Source organism: Myotis nattereri (assembly GCF_964212035.1).
Source record: "Myotis nattereri genome assembly, chromosome: 1".
Lineage (NCBI taxonomy): Eukaryota > Metazoa > Chordata > Mammalia > Chiroptera > Vespertilionidae > Myotis > Myotis nattereri.
Window position 1 is genome coordinate 206,894,977 of NC_138075.1, and position 18,715 is coordinate 206,913,691.

The 18,715-nt window shown below is 39.9% G+C and overlaps 1 protein-coding gene across 2 annotated transcripts in view; it reads left to right on the plus strand.

Annotated features, from left to right (window-relative positions):
- Positions 1–13,829, plus strand: part of UGDH (UDP-glucose 6-dehydrogenase) — a gene marked incomplete at its 5' end in the record, with an annotated part of 29,574 nt that extends 15,745 nt beyond the window's left edge. For both annotated transcript variants that reach the window (XM_081092985.1, XM_081092986.1), the window contains 9 exons: positions 2,094–2,294; positions 2,406–2,603; positions 3,064–3,211; positions 5,985–6,079; positions 7,803–7,933; positions 8,555–8,688; positions 9,297–9,388; positions 9,501–9,611; positions 12,268–13,829. In XM_081092985.1, the coding sequence (XP_080949111.1) occupies positions 2,094–2,294; positions 2,406–2,603; positions 3,064–3,211; positions 5,985–6,079; positions 7,803–7,933; positions 8,555–8,688; positions 9,297–9,388; positions 9,501–9,611; positions 12,268–12,378 (1,221 nt within the window). In that variant the 3' untranslated portion in view covers positions 12,379–13,829. The remainder of the gene's footprint in view (positions 1–2,093; positions 2,295–2,405; positions 2,604–3,063; positions 3,212–5,984; positions 6,080–7,802; positions 7,934–8,554; positions 8,689–9,296; positions 9,389–9,500; positions 9,612–12,267) is intronic.
- Between the last annotated feature and the right edge of the window lie 4,886 nt (positions 13,830–18,715).

An 18,715-nucleotide genomic window follows, 5' to 3' on the forward strand; every position in this document is an offset into this window, starting at 1 on the left:
TAGATCATTTAACAAATAAATTCAGAGAAAGTCCTAGTTTGAGATCTAGAATTAGGAAATGCTGGTAATGTGTGAGCACGTATGGTGATAGTATTTTATTTCATCATTTTCCCCTCCTCTGGTTGGTGGAGGTGAGGTAAAGAGAATCAGGTGTAGTTTGCTTGTAAACTTACAGGCATCTCCTATCTAGATGAATTATGTTCCAAAACTCATTTTAAATTAATTTGGAACTTGGCATCTGTTGGTTAGGTTGTCAGGCTAGCCTACAGACACCTTCAGCTCATAGTATGGCTACACTGTTGCACCTTTGTAATTAAAAAAAAAAAAATAGATTCAATGCTTGGGAGTAAACTCTGATAATCCAGTATTTGAACCAAGGTAACTTATTTCTTGCTGTCCTGGTAACCATCTACTCACATATTCTGTGTGTGCGGGTATAGTTATCACCAATTGGTGCCTGAGCTAGGATGTTATAGGACTCCAGACCGTTAGGGCCTTACAGAATAAAGGTGAAGCCAGTGGCGTGAGTTTTGACTGGGTCCCCTGAGATAAAGGGAAGAAATGTCATGAGGTCCATCTACCCTCTGCATATTGTTAATGACTATAAGTTAAAGAAAAGGTGTTTTCTTACTGGTGAGACAGAAGCAGTACTGTGAAGGTATGTGAACTCCAGAAAAAAAGTGGTAATGAAGCCAATCTCTCTCCCTTTTTGGCCTTTTTAATTACTTCAGAGCAATTGGTGCAGCTTCTATGACTCCCCTACCCATCCTCTACTTAAGCTTGCAGGAGGGAAGCCATCTGATCATCTCCCATCTCTGGCATGTTTTGCCTTATCCATTAGCCAGCCATCATTTCCCTTCTTCCTCCCTTGCACCGTGGCTTCATGACTTATTCTTTTCCTCAGTTGTTCTATATATATAAACAACTTTTTCTTCCTGCTTTTCACTCCTCAACTCAATCCTCAAATTTTGATTTATTTTGGCTTGATTTCTTTATTTAGTCCTCCATTAGGTTATAAGCTTGTCAAGAGAAGAAAATTGGCTCTTCTTCCTCCTGGTTCAGAAATTATTCCTGTATAGAATTTTATAATTTTCAGTGTACTTCCATTTTTTTCTTCTTCTTGTACTTTCATTTTTATCAGAGTGTTATAAAACTCGTGTGGCCAAAGCCGGTTTGGCTCAGCGGATAGAGCGTCGGCCTGCGGACTGAAGGGTCCTGGGTTCGATTCCGGTCAGGGGCATGTACCTGGGTTGCGGGCACTTCCCCAGTGGGGGATGTGCAGGAGGCGGCTGATCGATGTTTCTCTCTCATCGATGTTTCTAACTCTCTATCTCTCTCCCTTCCTCTCTGTAAAAAATCAATAAAATAAAAAACAAAAAAACAAAAAAAACTCGTGTGTTAGATTTTAAAGAGTGTGTTATCCTGATGAGGTCATTGAGGCAAAGGCAGCCACACTTCCCCAAGGTTATGTAATAGAACTAAGCCGAAACTAAATGCCTAGAGGACTCTGGGCTCAGGATTTATTTTTCTTTCTGTTTGATAGTCTTTGTCTACGTAGTATTGTGTATGCTGAAAATGCTAAATGATTCTTAGCTTTAATGAGCCAAGAAGGTATTTGTGAATGATACTGTAAACATTTTTAAAAGCTATTGATAGTGGTCTATAAAGAAGGATAGTAAGAAAGGAATTTAAAGACCATGATAATATATTACATACAATGAAGAGAGGAAAGAAGAGAAAATTTACATTTCATTTCAGATTGTGAACTCCTTTAAGATAAGAACTATTTCATTCATCTTTATAGCTCTAGCACTTTTTTTAGCTTGGAACTTGCCTGGCTTGGTGTCTGACACATGTATGGTAGTTCTCAACAGACATTTATTGAATGAATTCTCCAGAAGCTTCAAGCTATTCCTTCTGGTGATTATATTTATAAAATGTATTGTTTTTGAGGAGCGAATGAGTTTTAAAATCAGGGCTACTGATGACAGGTAACTTCCCACTTGACTAGCTAATTGATGGTCCATGGCCTATCTTGAAATTGCTGAGTATCTCACAGATAATCTGTTCTTAATCCCGGATACTTTCACCAGGTGAACACTCCGACAAAAACCTTCGGAATGGGGAAGGGCCGTGCAGCAGATCTGAAGTACATTGAAGCCTGTGCTAGACGCATTGTACAAAACTCACATGGGTACAAAATTGTGACCGAGAAAAGCACGGTTCCTGTGAGGGCAGCAGAAAGTATTCGGCAAATATTTGATGCAAACACAAAACCCAACTTGAATCTACAGGTATGAAAAAGAGGAAGCATTAGAATCTGGTTTTTCATATGTAAATATTGATGTCTTAACTTTGTTCACAGTGAACTCTAGCTTAAAACTTCCTTTGCATTGGGATTCTAGGTTCTGTCCAACCCTGAGTTCTTGGCAGAAGGAACGGCCATCAAGGACCTAAAGAACCCAGACAGAGTACTGATTGGAGGGGATGAAACCCCAGAGGGCCAGAGAGCTGTGCAGGCACTCTGCGCTGTGTATCAGCACTGGGTTCCAAAAGAAAAGATCCTCACCACTAACACTTGGTCTTCAGAACTTTCCAAACTGGTTGGTACATAGCATTCAACTCTCCATTAATTTAAGGCCAAGGATTTACTTCTCTTATAAACTGTTAGGTTACACAGCTACTTCCTGAATATTAACAAAAGGTATCCTTTTGAAGGTAATATTCTTCTACATTATGAAATAATTTTCACAAGGGGGATTAAATATTCCCCCTTATGTAAAATATTCTGGAAAATTCTATAATTTTAATAAAATTTAAGAAAATGGAGGGTAGAATAAAAGTATTTTTTAAAGTCATTCCCTTCTTTTACCCTCTTTCACAATCATCTTCTTTTTCTAATTCAGACATTTTCCCTTACCAACCTATCTGTTGACTCCTCAAATTGAGCCCTTCAGTAACTTTTATATCTCCCTCAGTAATTTGCATCAACACAATGAAATATAATCCAGATGTATAAAGTTGCTATTTTAGCTTATCATAGTTTTCCTTTTATTTTTTAAGGCAGCAAATGCGTTTCTTGCCCAGAGAATCAGCAGCATTAACTCTATAAGTGCCCTCTGTGAAGCAACAGGAGCTGATGTAGAAGAGGTGGCAACAGCCATTGGAATGGACCAGAGAATTGGAAATAAGTTTCTGAAAGCCAGTGTTGGTAAGCTGAAAATTTCAGCACATAAAGTGGGTTCATTTAGTTGGGTCTCTAAATTTAAGGAAGTCTTGCCCAGCTGGTGTGGCTCAGGGTTGAGCGTCGACCTATGAACCAGGAGGTCACGGTTCAATTCCCAGTCAGGGCACATGCCTGGGTTGCTGGCTCAATCCCCAGTAGAGGGCATGCAGGAGGCAGCCGATCAAGGATTCTCATCATTGGTGTTTCTCTCTCTCCCTCTCCCTCTCTGAAATCAATAAAAATCTACTTTAAAAAAAATACATTTAAGGAAGTCTTTGTTTAACTTAATGCCCTTAAAATAATCATTCCATTATACATGTAGCCTTCAGCCTATCAGGAATTTTTTTTTTTTTTTATAAAGTATTTTTATTGATTTCAAAGAGGAAGGGAGAGAGAGATAGAAACATTGATGATGAGAGAGAATCATTGATCAGCTGCCTCCTGCACACCCCTTGCTGGGGATTGAGCCCACAACCCAGGCATGTGCCCTTGACCAGAATCAAACCCAGGACCCTTCAGTCTGCAGGCCAACACTATCCACTGAGCCAAACCAGCCAGGACTATGAGGGACTTTTTAAGTGAGGTAACAGTTACTTATGTTGTTTAATAATTATTGACCGATTAGTAGGATAAACATACTTCAGTGTTTTAGAAGGAATAAATTGGTATTTAGTAAGAACATTTAAGAAGAATAAGTTTGGGAGACCACATAAAAAAAAACCTCAAGTAATAGCCAAAGCAAGTAGCAAAAATTTGCTATCATTTGCTCTTCTTACGAATATACTTTTAGAAATCTGGCTTTGATCTTCATTACTTGCAGATTCCATATTTGTGAGTTAGCTTACTCACTACAGTTTATTTCTAACCTCCTAATCAATCCTCGGGGTGCTTTGTGGTCCTTTGCGGTCCTTTGCAGAAATGAACAGAGGAGCAAAAAATTTGAGTCACCTGACATACATTCCCAGCTAGAGCTGGGTAAGGCAGTGCTCTTGCCTTCCTGTGTCAGCTTTCATACTACAAACATGCACTGTTTTTGTGGTTTATTAAGTTCCAAGGGTTTTGCATTTTTGTGCTTTTTGGTTATGGTTTCACTGTTTAAAATGCATCCAGGAGAAAATGCATGTGGTTAAGCTTCATTCCTGCATGGGTGATAGTGCTGATGGCTGTGAGTTCAATGCTAATGAATCAATAATATGTATTAAATAAGGTGTCTCTAAACAGAAACACATAAAACAAGATTATTGATTGGTTGATGAAAATGTGACCAGAAGCTCACAGGAACCTAACCCTGTATTTCATTTAGGAGCAGTGCTACAGTATTTGCTAATTCAGCAATCTGTAGAACATAACTACCAAGTAAAATGAGAACTGATTTGATTGTGTTTTTGGATATAAGTAAATAAGGTTGATGTAAAAGTAAACAGAGCCTCTTTAAAACATTTTTTTTTTTGTAATCCTCACCTAAGGATATTTTTTCCAATGATTTTTAGAGAGAATGGAAGGGAGAGGGAGAGAGGGGATGTTGGGGGAGAGAGAAAGATCGATGTGAGAAAGACACATTGACCAGCTGCCTTCTGCATGAGGGCCGGGGATCAAACCTGCAACCAGGTATGTGCCCTTGACTAGGAATTGAACCCACTACCTGTAGCCCCACTGGCCAGGGCGTAAACAGAGCCTTTTACACATTGGTCCATAGCGCAGCCTTTCTTGTATTTCCGGGACGCTTATGCCATTTCCCAATATTGGTTTCCCTGGCTTTTTGTATCTTTTTGATATTTTCTTCTAGCTACCATTTAATAAAAATAACTGCAATTTACTGAAGCCATATTGTGCACCAACTTCAGAACCAGCACTTTATATATCTCATTATTAATCCTTACAACCTGTTACAAAGGTGCTGGTATTTTCTTTATAGAGGTAATTGAGGTTCAGGGACATTTTGCAACTTGATCAAAGTCATACAGCTACTGAGTGGCTAGATGTTTCTGACTCCAGAGCTCATGCCATCCCTCACTGTATACGGCATTGCACTAGAATAGGGGTGGGCAAAATATGGCCTTCAGGCCAAATCCGGCCCAGTTTATTTTTGTAAATAAAGTTTTATTGGAACATAGCCCCAACCATTTTATAACATATAGTCTATGATTGTTTCTGAGCTACAAAGGCAGAGTTGAAGAGTTATGTCAGAGCACTGGGTGGTACTTTCAGTGGTTAGAGCATCAGCCTGCGGACTGAAGAGTCATGAGTTTCATTCCTGTTCAATGGCATGTGCAGGAGGCAACCAACCCATATGTCTCTCACTTTGATATTTTTCTCCCTCTGTCTCTCCCTCTTCCTTCCATTCTCTCTAAAAATCAATGGAAATAATATTGTCGGGTGAGGATTAACAACAAAAGAAAGTTGTGCCAGAGACTGTATGGCCTACAAAGATTTAAATATTTGCTACTGGTTCATAAAAGTTTGCCACTCTGTGCTAAAGTTAGATATGTGGGGCAGTTAGACAGACGACTGAGAAAAAAAAAAGAAAATATGAAAATAATAAAACTTTAGCTAGAAAATTATTTGGGGTGTATTTATAGAATTGATTAGTTGCCAGCAAGTTTTACACAATTTGTAAACCCACTAATTTTCCAGTATTCAAACTTTAGTATTTAAAATCCCAGCATAGGTCCTCTGATTTAGTATGACAAATTTGTCACGATTCAGTTTTGTGGTATCCTAAATGAAAATATTGTCATTTTCTTTTTTCTTTCTCTAGGTTTTGGTGGGAGCTGTTTTCAAAAGGATGTTCTGAATTTGGTTTATCTTTGTGAGGCTCTGAATCTGCCTGAAGTAGCTCATTATTGGCAACAGGTATTGATCTTTATAGTCAACAACTTATGATTAACTTCTAATTAAAAATGTCACCCTTTGTGAAATGTTTTTGATAGGATATATTTATTCCAGGAACTCAACTATTACTATATTCAATTTTTAAATTTTAGGTTTACTTACTGGGTTTCGGTGTTTTTGTCTCTTGCTAATCAACTGTGATAGAAGTTTCTGATAAAGGAGTATTTCTTCTAATTTTATAACTAAATTTGCTCCTAGAGTAAAGCAAGAACTTGCTCAAAGTTTTTGTTTACTCTAAATTGTAATTATCATTAAATGCATAAAATCAAAATAAAGGAAGGATCTGTATTATAATGATTTCATGTGCTTTGCATAGGCTGATATTTGACCTGTCCCTTTGAGCTAAAATTGGAGACCTTCTCAAATTGGAAATAGAGTTAACATTTATTGAGTCCTTACTCTGTGCCAGACTCTCTCTTTTTAAAAAAACAAACAAACATATATTTATTTTAGAGAGGAAGGGAGAAGGAGAGAGAGATAGAAACATTAATGATGAGCGAGAACCATTGATCGGCTGCCTCCTGCACACCCCACACTGGGGATCTAGCCTGCAGCCCCAGGCATGTGCCCTGACCAGGAATTGAACCTGTGACTTCATGGTTCATAGGTTAATGCTCAACCACTGAGCCACACCAGCTGGGCCAGACTCTTTTTTAAGTGCTTTGCCTAGTCCTCATTTATAGTGCTCCGCCTATATTTATAAGTGCTTTGCCTAGTCCTAATATTATCCTTCATTTATAATGAGGAAATTGAAACTTACAGATGTTAAGTAATTTATCCAAGATACCAGCCAGTATATGTACCTTTCCCAAATATTTTCCCCCCAAATTTGTAGTTTTTCAGATTTCAGCAGTGGGTAGGAATGTAAGGAAATACACATTTTAAAAAATGGAAATGTATACTCGATCCCACATGATAGCTTTATCTTATTGTCCATTGGGGGGCAAATGCAGATAAAGGCTTGCTTTTCCAACACTTTGGGCTCATTTCTCGTTCTCAGGATACAGCCCCTTGAAGCTTAGAGCCTTAAAAACAAAACAAAACAAAACAAAACAAAACAACCACACACAGGAAAGTAGTCTCTTTCCTTACATTCATTTGGTCGAAGTCTTGTTTATAAACTTTTAGGAGAAAAACAATTAGGTGATCAGAGACTTTTTTACCCATAACATTTAGTTAAAAACTGCCAAATGTTCATGGTGTTATAGTTCATCCAGAGGCAGCTGTACAATGTTTGACAGTCCTCTGTCCACTTTCTATTCACACTCAGTTGTGGTGAGGGGTGGGAGTAAGCATATGAGGAAGTACTTTGGGGTTTGATTGCTTACAGCCCTGCTTCCTCAGGGTTTGGAGAAGTTAGCTAACGAGAACACTGCTGCTATGTGCTTATTTAGGCTGGCCTCATAGCTGGACCTCAGATGCTGTGTTTTCATCTTTACATCCATCCCAGCCTGATGCATGGAAAGATAAGCCAAATGAAAAATACACATTTTAGTATGGCTTTAAAGAGGGGGCGGGGGTTTTTGTTTTTTTAATCTGTAGATACTAAAGCGGTTGGCTAATCTTTGTCTCCTGTTAATTTATAAGGCTTGGATTCATGCAACAGTTAGCATCATAAAACTAAGCAATGTATGGCACAAGTGGTACCTCTTCAGTTGTTGCATAATTGTACATGTAATTCCAGGTCATAGATATAAATGACTACCAGAGGAGGAGGTTTGCTTCCCGAATTATAGATGGTCTGTTTAATACAGTGACTGATAAGAAGATAGCTATTTTGGGTTTTGCATTCAAAAAGGACACTGGTGATACAAGGTATTATTAGTTCTTTAAAATATTTCAATCCCTTTGAGAGTGTTAACTCCTTATCTTATCCTGGTGTTTGACTGGTGGATGAGTGTGTAAAACACCTGTATGTATATAGTATAAAGAATAAAAATAAAGTGAACATCCATATCTTCACAAAATATAGAATCTCACCTGTACAGAGTGGGCAAAAGTAGGTTTACAGTTGTTCATATGGAAAATAATACAGTAATTAATAAATATAATATGGAGGGTAGGGGAATTGAGTAAAACAGAAAAAACAACTCATGGACACAGACAACAGTGTGGTAATTGCCAGAGGGAAAGGCAGTGGAGAGACGTGCATGACAGTTTAGGGGGCGTAAATGATAGACAAAGACTTGACTTGGGGTGGTAAACACAGAATACAGTGTACAGTAATGTGTTGTAGAATTGTGCACTTGAAACCGTATAATTTTGTTAACCAGTTGTTGCCCCAATAAGTTCATTAAAAAGGAAAAAATATAAGAATAAGCTCTGTTTCTTATACTCACACTTGTAAACTTTTGCCCTGCCCTGTATATTAAATGCCTAAGGTATGAGAATATATGCCATTTAAAAAGCTTAACAACACTGGTTTTTTTTCATCAGAGAATCTTCTAGTATATATATTAGCAAATATCTGATGGACGAAGGTGCACACCTCCATATATATGACCCAAAAGTGCCAAGGGAACAAATAGTGGTGGATCTGTCTCATCCAGGAGTTTCAGAGGATGACCAAGGTAAGGCTTCGAGTCTCATGTATCACTTTGAGTATGGTCCCAAAATTTGTTTGTTCTCCAGAAACCTTTGTTCAGGTTCTATCATTGGTAGGCCTGTTTCACCGTTATTTCTCTAATGAAACCCTTAGGCCCTGGTCAGTTTGCTAAGTGGTTAGAGCAGGTTCTATTCCTGGTCAAGGGTGTGTTCCTTGGTTGCAGGTTTGATCCCATCCCTGGTCGGGGGCTCCTGCAGGAGGCGTTTGATGTGTCTCTCTCACGTCAATGTCTCTATCTCTATCTCTCCCTCTCCCTTCCTTCCTCCCGCTTCCCTCCCTCCTCCCTTACACTCTCTCTAAAAATCAATGGAAAAATAAAAAGAAACCTTAGGCAGTTTTGTCAACTTCATTTTGAAGTAGTGAGTTGTGGGTTACTCTAATGATTTTTCCTACATATTCTAAAAAGCCCCAGAGGCTCCAAGGAGATGCTTCATGGCCACCTCATTCCCCTCACTCACACTTCAACCGGACCATTCCATTTCTTTCAGGCCCTCAACTCCTCCTGCAATCCTAGTGTTAAAATGCACAGTTTCAAATAACTCCTTTCCTATTGCCAATTTTTTGTTGTTATAGTGTCTCAACTTGTGACCATTTCTAAGGATCCATATGAAGCGTGTGATGGCGCCCATGCTGTTGTTATTTGCACCGAGTGGGACATGTTTAAGGTGAGGTGGCGAAATGGCAAGGGGAAAATTTTGGAGGTGTTCTAGTACCAGTTGGGGTTGAATATGTGCTCATGCGTGTATTCTAACTGCTCCTTTGGCTCTGCCTCTATAGGAATTAGATTATGAACGTATTCACAAAAAAATGCTGAAGCCAGCCTTCATCTTCGACGGACGGCGTGTCCTGGATGGGCTCCACCATGAACTGCAAACCATTGGCTTCCAGGTAATCATGGCCTAGACTGGTGTTACGTTGTTTGGCCATTTGCTTTCCAATGGTGTTGCGTTTTAGTATTTTAATATTTTCTCATTTATAATAACATGACTCTAGGGCAGTTCTCCGGGAAGTCTCTATGGGATTTTTGTAACTTTTCTGTACCTTCCTTAAATTTCTGATCTAGCCTTAGCCGGTTTGGCTCAATGGATAGAGCATCAGCCTGAGGACTGAAGGGTCCTGGGTTTGATTCCAGCTAAGGGCACATGCCTGGGTTGCGGGCTTGATCCCCAGTGGGGGGCGTGCAGGAGGCAGCCGATCAATGATTCTCTCTCATCATTGATGTTTCTATCTGTGTTTCCCTCTCCCTTCCTCTCTGAAATCAATAAGAATATATTTTAAAAAAATTTATGATCTAAAGGTCATTCAGTCTTGGTCTCCCTTATATAGTAGCTAGATAAAGTCATTAGTTGCCTATCATATAGGGACAAAATATGCCCTGCCTGACCTTGTATCATAAAGATCATGAAAAGATATAAAAAAAATTTTTCGTGTAACTGCCAAGGCTGCTTTGCTAAACTGCCTGCAGCACACTGACTCCTCAGAGGCCAGGTCTTTCATTCCTGCACAAATGACTGGAAAACCGCAAAATGCAATGTAGTTGCCACTTGTTGGTATAGGATCTATGCCTTCTGAATTCTGAAACTGTCCTAGTGCTGAGAGAGGCCTGCAGGAGGCGAGGAGCTTCAGTGGTCCTGGCCCTCTGCTTCTTCAGTTTGTCACTCAACTGTGGACTGCTCAGAGAGCTGACAGAGACTTCTGCCCAGAACAGAACGTCCATATGTCGATTTCAGTTCTACCAGGCGTCCTAAGATTAGTCAGAAGGAGCCACTTTCTGTTTCCTCACAGCAGTGTATAGGGGGCGGGAGGCCAGGTTGCGGGCGGGGCGGGGGGCGGCGCGTAAAGAAATGTGCCAGGAGATTGCTGTCAGCATAGGCCCCTAGCAGAGTGGAAGCGGACAGAGTTCAGAGCTGGCTGTGTGCTGAGAAGGCCTCACCTCCTGTTAAAATATCAGATCTGGTCCTAACCTTCACCGAATTGTTGAAGCTCTTTCTTATTTAGAATTGTGTTCGTTTCTCATTCATGAGAGATTCACTTGCAGCAAGAATCAGATGGCAGCCTCGTCTGTTAACATTTCATCAAGGACCTTGGGATTCTTCTCTCCCAGTCCTTACTGAACTCAGCAGTGTTATTTTTTAAAGAGTATTTGCAAGGCATAGACAGACTTTCTCTCATTCCTGTTGAACACATGTAAGGGAGAAGATGTGTAAAGGGTATCTATTTCAAATGAGTTCTAGTTCTTATAAGTTAACTTTTCCTAGTAAGCATTTTATTTTATTTACTTATTTTTAAATATATTTTTATTGATTTCAGAGAGGAAGGGAGAGGGAGAGACAGACAGAAACATCAATGCTAAGAGAGACTTATCGATCAGCTGTCTCCTGCACGCCCCCCACTGGGGATTGAGCCAGCAACCCGGGCATGTGCCCCCAACTGGGATCAAATCTGGGACCCTTCAGTCTGCAGGCTGATGCTCTATCCACCGAGCCAAACCAGCCGGGGCTCCTAGTAAAAACATACACTTACCCCTCAGAGGCCAGGTCTTTTATTCCTGACCAGGAATCACACCATGACCTCCTGGTTCATAGGTCGACGCTCAACCATTGAGGCACACTGGCTGGGCAAACTTAGGACTATTAAAGAAGCAATGTCTTTAAAGTTAAGATTGATGATTTTGAATATATGGAAAAGAGTTTAAAATGTAATATCCAAAATACAATTTGACTTTATTCATTGAAGGTTGACTTGTATGCCAAACATTGTTGAGCACTTAATCTAATTCTTTTTTTTAAAAAATATATTTTATTGATTTTTTACAGAGAGGAAGGGATAGGGAGTTAGAAACATGGATGAGAGCAAAACATCGATCAGCTGCCTCCTGCACACTCCCCACTGGGGATGTGCCTGCAACCCAGGTACATGCCCTTGACCGGAATCGAACCTGGGACACTTGAGTCTGCAGGCCAATGCTCTATCCGCTGAGCCAAACCGGTTAGGGCTAATTCTTACCACAACCCTTTGAGGCAGGTGGTAGTGGTAACATTTATAAATAAGGAAGAAAAACCTAGAGAGCTTAGGTAAGTAGTAGGATTCCAACTGGGCCCTCCAAACTCTAGAGCCTGAACTCCCAAAAACAATGCTAATAGAGCTTCTGCAAGTTTTTTAGAATAAGGGAAGTGGGCATGAAAACAAAAAATGAGAGAGAATTTGAATTAACTGGAGTCTAGTGTCTTAATTGCTTCCATATGTGCTACCATAACAAAAGCAGCATATGATTCTCTGCTCTGTTTGAGGCGGGGGGAGGGGGGATGTCTGCTGTTGGGACTGGCTGGAGTATCTAGATCTGACTATGAAAGTGGAGTGTACATGGGATTGAGAAACATAAAAAATAGGCAAGGAACCAAAGATCTCTCATAGCAACTCAGACAACTTGGAAAACATTTTCTGCTTTCCCCTTCTTATACTTCAATATAGAGTCTTTACAGTTGTGTGTTATACTTGCTGGTTTTCTTTCTAAAATCCCCTCCCCCCCCCTTGTTTTTTCTAGATTGAAACAATTGGGAAAAAGGTGTCTTCAAAGAGAATTCCATATGCTCCTTCTGGTGAAATCCCCAAGTTTAGTCTTCAGGATCCACCTAACAAGAAACCCAGAGTCTAAACATTGTCATTTTTATTTGTAATTTTTTGGTACTTCAGGATAGCAGATATCTACCTGATATTTAATGGTAAATGAACCAAGTGTTTTTAAGGAAAGAAAACTATTTTTTTAATAATCAATTTATATTAGCTCTGTGGGAATCAGCATATCTAGTAATTATGAATCTAGAATATTTTTTACATATTTTTATAATATTGTTACCTCAGTGGTTGGGTGAGTGGCAAATGATCATGTTGGCTTTAATGGTGTTGGTTTTTGTAAAACAAAAATTAAACTTCAAACACTTTTTACTTTACAAAATACCCATAGGCAGCATTTTAATGTATTATAAAGGGAAAGCACTCTTCAGGTTTTCTGATTATCGGTTTGATGACCTGTCATTAAATGTGTATTTTAAATCATAAAATTGCTATGCTAATTACTGGGCAACCCGGTTAACCTTTCCGACAGTGTCATGGAGACTTAGAGGTTCTGGCTTCACTGGGGAAAGTGCTTTCCAGACCGTTTGTCTCGATGACCGTTTCTTAGGAGGAGGATGCAATGAGCAGATGGGGCCTTTTGTGCTTTTTCTTTTTATTATGCTTCTAATATTTTTCCTGTGCTTCTGTGTTAGAAATAATCCTTTTGTCTAATGAGCTGTGTCATTGATTTTTAAGCCCCAAAAGGTCATCACTGCCCTAACTGGTTTGGCTCAGTCGGCCTACGAACTGAAGGGTCCCAGGTTCGATTCCGGTCAAGGGCATGTACTTTGGTTGCGGGCACATCCCCGGTAGGGGGTGTGGAGGAGGCAGCTTATCGATGTTTCTCTCTCATCGATATTTCTAACTCCCTATCCCTCTCCCTTCCTCTCTGTAAAAAAAATCAATAATAAAAAAATATATATATATGAAAAGGTCATCACTGCTTATTTCCACTCAATCCAAATAAGATTAAAAAGCCTTTTTTTTTTTTAACATGAAGAGAACATCAGTGGTATGATCTATATAATTTCTCTTCACTTCTCGTTTTTCCTCACTGATGATTCTTTTTTTAGTTCGAGAGCCAAAAATATTTGTTACCTTGACTTTGCATTTTTATTTTTATGATTTGTTGCAATTTTCCTACTTTTTCTTTAAGTAGGAAAATGGATATAATCTCATGTATAAACTTAAAGACGTAGATTTTACAAATTATGGATAGTTTAATTCTAACATAAGAATTTTTGTATGTGTTTCCACATTCTTTTTTCTTATCTCTTGTTGACTTATGTTTGATTGTTTTCTGTTTTATTATTGAAATGTGTCAGATGTCCATTTGATGCTTATGCTCTGCTAAGGGGGTACAGAGCTCAACAGATACAGGTCTTATCCCTGAGGAATTAATGCTGGTCAGTAAGAACACAGAGACAAATATAGAGATAAGGACAGAGACATCTGTACAGATATCAAATACATAAATAAAATATTCTGCATAAACAACTGTGTAGCTGTATTTTTGTCACAGTGCAAGTAACTAATGAGTTATGACAGTCTGACATTAGAAAGGGAAAATATCACTTCTTTTTTGAGAAAAAGCCATTACATCATTCTTGCAGATGATGCAAGAAAGGGAGGAAATGTAGCAAGTAGACCAGCTATCAGCAAACTAGCTCATGAGTCAAATTTGGCCAGCCGCTTGTGAGCTAAGAATGTTTTCTACATTTTTACGTAATTCCATTTAGAATGGTTATATTAGTCTCCAATTTTGCCCCTTAGTTCGAGAAGCCTACAATATTTGCTATCTGGCTCTTCAATAAAAAGTTTGTAGACTGCCTTAACCGGTTTGGCTCAGTGGATGAAGCGTCAGCCTGCGGACTGAAGGGTCCCAGGTTCGATTCCGGTCAAGGGCATGCACCTGGGTTGCGGGCACATCCCCAGTGGGGGGTGTGCAGGAGGCAGCTGATCAATGTTTCTCTCTCATTGATGTTTCTAATTCTCTATCCCTTTCCCTTCCTCTCTGTAAAAAAATCAATAAAATATATTAAAAAAAAAAAAAAGTTTGTAGACTCCTGAAAGAAACAAACAACAGAGTGAACATAAAATGAGCCTGCCCTAGCTGATAGGCTCAAGTGGATAGAGCGTCGGTTTGTAGACTGAAGAGGGCACATACCTCAGCTGCAGATCTATTCCCTGGTTGGGCATGTGCAGGAGGCAACCAATCTCTCTCTCTCTCTCTCTCTCTCTCTCTCTCTCTCTCTCTCTCCCCCTGCCCCCCCAATCCCTTGCACTCTCTCTTTCTTAAAAATAATAAGATGAGCCCTCACAAGATTTGAAAGTGAGGATGAGCTTATTTATTAGAATTTGCTTTACATTTTTGCTTGAAAATGTTGTATTCTGTTTACTAATTGTATATTCTAGTTAAGGGATTATAACCCAAAAATGTCTTGCTAAAGCAGATAGAATTAGGCACTCGTTTTTAGTTGTAGCATGCTTCAATGCCTAGAATTGGTTTTTTAAAATGTGTGTAAAATACTGCCTTAGTTGGTTTGGCTCAGTGATTGGAGCATCAGCCTGCGACTGAGGGGTCTTGGGTTTGATTCAGGTCAGTTGTAGGCTCAATCCCCACCCAGTCGGGGTGTGGGAGGGAACAAATCAATGTGTCTCTCTAGCACAGATGTTTCTGTTTCCCCCCCACTCTTCCACTCTCTCTAAAAATCAACGGAAAAAAATACTCAGGTGAGGATTAACAAAACAAAACAAAAAAGTGTAAAATACTGATCAAAAGGTAAGAGAATTGGTAAGTGGAGGAAAATGGGCAATAGATGGCTTATAGAGCCTTGTAAACTTGATGTTTGTGGTGGGGAGGAAAGAAACCAAAGCAACTGGGGAGGTAACTTAGCACAGCTATTTGAGAACTTTGTGTGAAAAGTTGCAAGAATGTGGTTAGCCTTTTCTTCCCCTAATAAAATTAAAGACCACTAAAAAAAATGTGATACGTGGTTTCTATTTTTCTTAGCTAGTATTTTTGGCGGGGCCAGTGTATATTGGTGAGATTATTAGCCAATAATTAAAACAGAAAATCATACATAAAAATGGTTTTAAAAAAATCATTCAAATAGATACAGAAGAATATTTAAAAAAGTAAAATCTCCCACAGTGTACTCTCTAGAAATTATCTGTTATTCCACTAAGACTTTCAACTTTAACCTGTCCAGCGTGGCTCAGTGGTTGAGCATCAACCTATGAATGAGGAGATCACTGTTTGAGCACATGCCCAGGTTGCGGGCTTGATCCCCAGTAGGGGGCGTGCAGGAGGCAGCCGATCAATGATTATCTCTCATTGATGTTTCTATCTCTCTCCCTCTCCTTTCTCCTTTCCTTTCTGAAATCAATATATATATATGTATATGTATACACACACACACACACACACACACACACATATGCTTTTTTCAATTAGCAATAATCATGCCTCAGATAAAACTCATTGGCTACAATATTGCCACTGCACGAAACTGAAATCAATAAAAATATGTTTTAAAAAGATTTCCGGCTTTAAATTTTTAATGCATTTTCTACTAGCATGTGATACCTTGGCTAAGTTACCTGCAGACCTTATTTTCCTCATCTGTAAAATAAAGGTAATTCATCTCTAACTCAAAATATTGTGATAAGCCCTAGCTGGTTTGACTCAGTGGATAGAGCATCAGCCTGCGAATTGAAGGGCCCCGGGCTCACTTCCAGTCAAGGGCACATGCCCGGGTTGCCGGCTTGGTTCCCAGTAAGGGGTGTGCAGGAGGCAGCTGATCAATGATTCTCTCTAATCATTGATGTTTCCATCTCCCTCTCCCTCTGAAATCAAAAAAATAATTAAAAAACAAAACAAAAAATTGTTATAAGGATTTCATGAGATAAATGTTCACACAAAGATCTTATCAGCATAGTAGCTGGCAGGTGATGGGCACTCCTGTTAAACCCATGATGAGCTGGTCCCACTGAACCAGAACCACATTTAGGTTCTGGAATCCCTAAGAACAGTAACACTGAGCATTACAGGACAGTCACTGTGCTAAGCCCATTGGGTGCATTTTCTCATCCATTTCTCACATAATTTTTTTAAGATAAAAGTCCTATCCTCATTTTCAGATGAAGGGCAGAAGGCTAGAAAGATTAATACCTTGCTCAAGTCAGAACTGTTTGAATAGGAGCTTTTCTTAGTTGAAAGCATCCTAATTTTAGAGGTACTAATATGAGTGAGTACCTATGTATGGCCTTAGGCAAAATCTATATATATAAAAGCATAAGCGAACGGGCAACCGGGCAGCCATCCAGTAGCTATGATGCACAATGACCACCAGAGGGCAGATGCTCAACACAGGAGCGGAAACCACAGGCATGGAAACATGGAACAGACTGATGAATCTCAGAGGAAAGGGTGGAGGGTGGGAAGAGATTAACCAAAGATCTTATATGTATACTAGAGGCCTGTTGCATGAAGAGATTCGTGCAATAGGCCTTCCTTTCCCCTGGCTGCTGGCACTGGTTTGCCTCCGGGACCTGGGGCCCAGGCCTTCGCTTTGGCCGGAGCCAGCCCCGGAAACGTCAGGCCTCGCTGCTCCACCGGCCCCAGAAACGTCAGGCTTCGCTCCACCGCTTGGAGCCTATGTATGCAAATTAACCGCCATCTTTGTTGGCAGTTAATTTGCATATCATGCTGATTAGCCAATGGGAGGTGTAGCGAAGGTATGGTCAATTACCATGTTTGTCTATTATTAGATAGGACTAGAGGCCTGGGGCACAGATTGTGCCCTCTCACAATCCAGGACCCCTCGGGAGTGTTGGAGCCCTGGTGCATGGACTTGTGCACTAGTGGGGTCCCTCAACACAAATCACATTTATAACCCACATTTATAACCCTCAAGGAAAGATAACTTGATTGGCTTTAGAGGAATAATCCTGACATTTGGGAGTTCTTCATTGCAAAAACCAGTTCATTGCCCTGGCCTGTGTGGCTCAGTTGATTGGAGTTGATCAACCTATACAGACAGGTGGCAGATTTGATTTCTGGTCAGGGCACATACCTAGGTTGGGGGTTCTATCCTCGGTTGGGGCATGTGCTGGAGGCAACTGATTGATATTTGTCTCTGTCTCTCTCCCTTCCTCAATCTAAATCAAAACAAAAAAATATCCTTGGGTAAAGATTTAAAAAAAATAAAAATAAAAATCCAGCTCAAACCCTCCCCCGCACAGCACCCTATAGTAAAGTTTTATTTTTAAATTTAATTGGAGTGACATTGGTTTGCAAAACCATACAGGTTTCAAGTGTACAACTCAATAAAACATCATCTGCACACTGCATCGTGGGCTCATTGCTCCAAGAAAGTCTCTTTCCATCCCCATTTGCCCTCACTTTGCCCACCTCCACCTAGTCCCCACTCTCCTTTCCCTCTGGCTATCACTACACTATTGTCTGTGTCTATATGTTATGTATATGTTTTTTGGCTAATCCCTTCACCTTCATTCATCCAGTCCCCCCTTTGCTCTGAGATCTGTCAGTCTGTTCTCTGTGTCCATGCCTGTTTCTATTTTGTTGGTCAGTTTATTTCGTTCATTAGATTCCACATATAAGTGAGATCATATGGTATTGTCTTTCTGACTGGCTGATAGCTCCCCCCACCCCAGCTTCCAGCTAGCTGTAGAGTGTCTTAGCACTTAGTATGCATGGAGAGCCAAGGATCAACAGGCATTTGAGGGGAGCCTTCAACCCAAGGGGCAGAGACCAAGACAAAGGAAGCAGACAATGCTCAATGCAGAAAACTCCAACTTAAAAAAAACTAGCTATCTTTAGAGAGAAAATTGGTAGAAATTGCAGCTAGGAAACAAGAACAGGATGCTATTTTTTAAATATGGAATAATCAAAGAGCTCTTGAAAATTTAAATGTGGTGGCCACAATTTTAGCAAGAGAACCCTGGGCGTATGAAATCTCCATGGAAGCCCAATATGAAATACATTACAATGGTATATCATTAGCATAAATGTATGTTACAGTGTGGACGGGGGCTGGGAATCCCCAGGGGGTGAAGGACCACTCACAATCCTCTCAGCTGCTGCTCCTGCTATTTTGCTCTACTTACATTCTGAATTTTTCTTTGTGGTGTTTTCCCCATTTTTCTGCCTATGGCCACTGGTGCTCACATTTCTTAACGTAATAATACCTCTAAAGTTACGATGCTTCCAGCTTCAGGGAAGAGAAATTCCTATTTACTAGTAAACCAGTTTCATTAATAAAGACATTTATTATCTCGCCAAACAGGAAGTGGGTTACAGGAGGTGGTTTCTCAGATGGAAAGGGGCTAGTTTTCTTAAAAAAACAACAATG